General features: G+C 36.2%; 1 protein-coding gene across 4 annotated transcripts in view; it reads left to right on the forward strand.

The window, feature by feature from the left end:
- LOC126741969 (transport and Golgi organization protein 1) overlaps positions 1-2,113 on the forward strand; it is a 39,373-nt gene extending 37,260 nt beyond the window's left edge. The window contains exons 12-14 of one of the 4 annotated variants that reach the window (XR_007662450.1): positions 185-473; positions 1,298-1,394; positions 1,449-1,500. Coding sequence is in view for 3 of the 4 variants with exons in the window: in XM_050448460.1 (XP_050304417.1) it covers positions 1,298-1,394; positions 1,449-1,603; positions 1,661-1,731 (323 nt within the window). In the remaining variant the exon portion in view is untranslated. Of the gene's footprint in view, positions 1-184; positions 474-1,297; positions 1,395-1,448; positions 1,604-1,660 lie in introns of those variants that run through there. The other 3 variants (XM_050448460.1, XM_050448459.1, XM_050448461.1) reach the window with 3 other exon arrangements.
- The last annotated feature ends 256 nt before the right edge of the window (positions 2,114-2,369 follow it).

Here is a 2,369-nt window from a genome sequence, read left to right on the forward strand (position 1 = left end):
CACATCTCGTGAGAGTTTTCTTGAAAATTGTGTTTTTTTTTTTAAGATACAACGTTTTAACATCTGTACGACGTTATTGAACAATCTAATATAAATATTCTGGAATTCTACCTATGTACATTTTCAGGCTTATTAAATTCAAATGATTAGGACACACTTTATACATAAAAATTTAATTTTTCAGGAATACAGTCTCCCTTACATCAAAACGGCGAGATTCCGCTGTCGCCGCCGCCTCTGGATCCCACCCAATCGCCGCCGCCCCTTTTTAATCCCCGCGATCACATCACCAAGTCGCCGCCGATCCCGGGTTTGCCGCCGCCGCCTTTTTTGCCGCCCCCGCCGTTGGGTGCCGGTCACTTTATCCCGCCGCCGCCATTGGACGGCATGATGCCGCCCCCGATGGGGCGACTTGGGGTTGCCGCCGCCGCCGTTTATGCCCGGTTTACATCATCATCCGGGAATGTTTCCAGGTAGGATAAAATACTTACGTGAAGGCGGTTTGGAATTTTGTTCTATTAACTTACTTATTGGGACTTATAGTTAGTGGCATAAATTCACCTAATCATCCTCTTGCAAAATAACTTTTAAATATTTTATCTTCATACACTAGTAATTCGAATTCATACATTAAGAACTCACAATAATTTATGCTATTTATTACAAAACATCACCTTCGTCAAATCAGCATAGCAAAAATGAGCCAAAAATCATCAATAATCAAACGGTAATCTAGCATGTTGAATCTTTTAAGTATTTAGGAGTACTGCTATAGTTAGTTAAATCTATCTTTGCACAGTGAATAGTATAACCTTTTACATTACATACATTTAAGCTGTTTAATAGCACTTCTAGAGATTTTGAAGACTGGAGTTCATAAAAAAATTCGAATTTTAAGGTGCAGTGTATTGAAAAACTGAACCTGTTGCGTTATTTGTGACTCAATTGTATGAGGTTAATAATGCTAATAAAGTGTTATATATATACTGAAACCAGAGGTCCAGGGCCTTATTAAAAAAAAAAGAATAAAGATTGAGTATTATTGCCAAATACCTCAATTGTTAGTAAATTTTTGTATAAACCATTTTTTATGGCAGTTAATATTTTTTGGCATTTTTTACATTTTCAAAAAAAATACTAAATTGGGCAACTCCATTAAAGACAAAAATATTTACGTTTTCTCTCATTTAAATTCCTAGCAATAAAGTTCAAAAATTAATATCAAAGTTTCCTTATTTATAAATACCAATTCTATCAGTTATGTATTCACTTTTAAATATATGTAAATCTTGTATAGGCGACCATAGACCACCACCATTAGGCAGAATGAGTTCACCACCCCCCGTGGGAGGCAGATACTCCCCCGAATCAACGGTTTATTCAGAATACGACAGGTTTGGATGGTTTCAATAGCTCATAATTCTTAAAAAAAACATAAATATTTCTAGGTATGACAGGAGAAGCCCCTCGCCTCCTTACGACTCGGAATATGGGGCTTCACCGCCCCCTATTAGGGGCTACAGCCCTTATAACGAGCGAATTAGGGACGATAGGAGAGAATATAAGAGGCCACAGCCTCGCAGTAACGGTAGAAATTCAAAAGGTATTTTTAATGGGGACATTTTCCTGGTTCTTGTCTCTGATTGGTGTTTTTCCGTAGGTATGCATAGTTCGGGATCAGAAAACGATTCTTTAGGTAAAATTAGTAAAAAACCGCAAAGGAAAGTCTAGCGTTTGGCCTGCTGTTTCCACTATTAATTAACTTTCTGAAGTCTGCAGTTTTATTTAAACAATAATTTAGTGGTATATGCCAAAAGATTAACTCACAAAGAACGACCTATTGGTATAATGACATTTAGCTGTAAGAGTGAAAATCTGTAATTGAAATATTGTACTCTGTGGATTAATTTATTTGGTACTTTTCTCCCCGACCAATGAAGCAATTAAAATTATAATTATTTGTAAGCCAAAGGTATCATTGTCTTTTTATTGTTCTATTCTATAGTAATTTTTCTACTTGCCTGAAGTTTGTTATTTTCCCGATTTCCGGAACGGAATCTTGTATTGTAAAAAGTGTACAAAGTAATGTTGTAATACATTTATTTGAGAAAAACATGTTTTTTATTTCTTCGGTTTTATAGAAGTTGGGTCAAAGGCATTTTCGGATTCTCCCGAAAATTCTGCACCTGTTTAACACGTTGACTGTCATATGAAGTAAATATAATTCACACGGCGTTGGGCACTCTGTGCCATGTGAATTTTATTTACTTCACATTAACTCCATCACATCCTTACCTATAACGCCGTGTGACTTCTGTACACTTCACGTTTTAATACTTTGGTTATGGAGTGATATTGATCATGACCCC

Source organism: Anthonomus grandis, chromosome 11 (genome assembly GCF_022605725.1).
Source record: "Anthonomus grandis grandis chromosome 11, icAntGran1.3, whole genome shotgun sequence".
Lineage (NCBI taxonomy): Eukaryota > Metazoa > Arthropoda > Insecta > Coleoptera > Curculionidae > Anthonomus > Anthonomus grandis.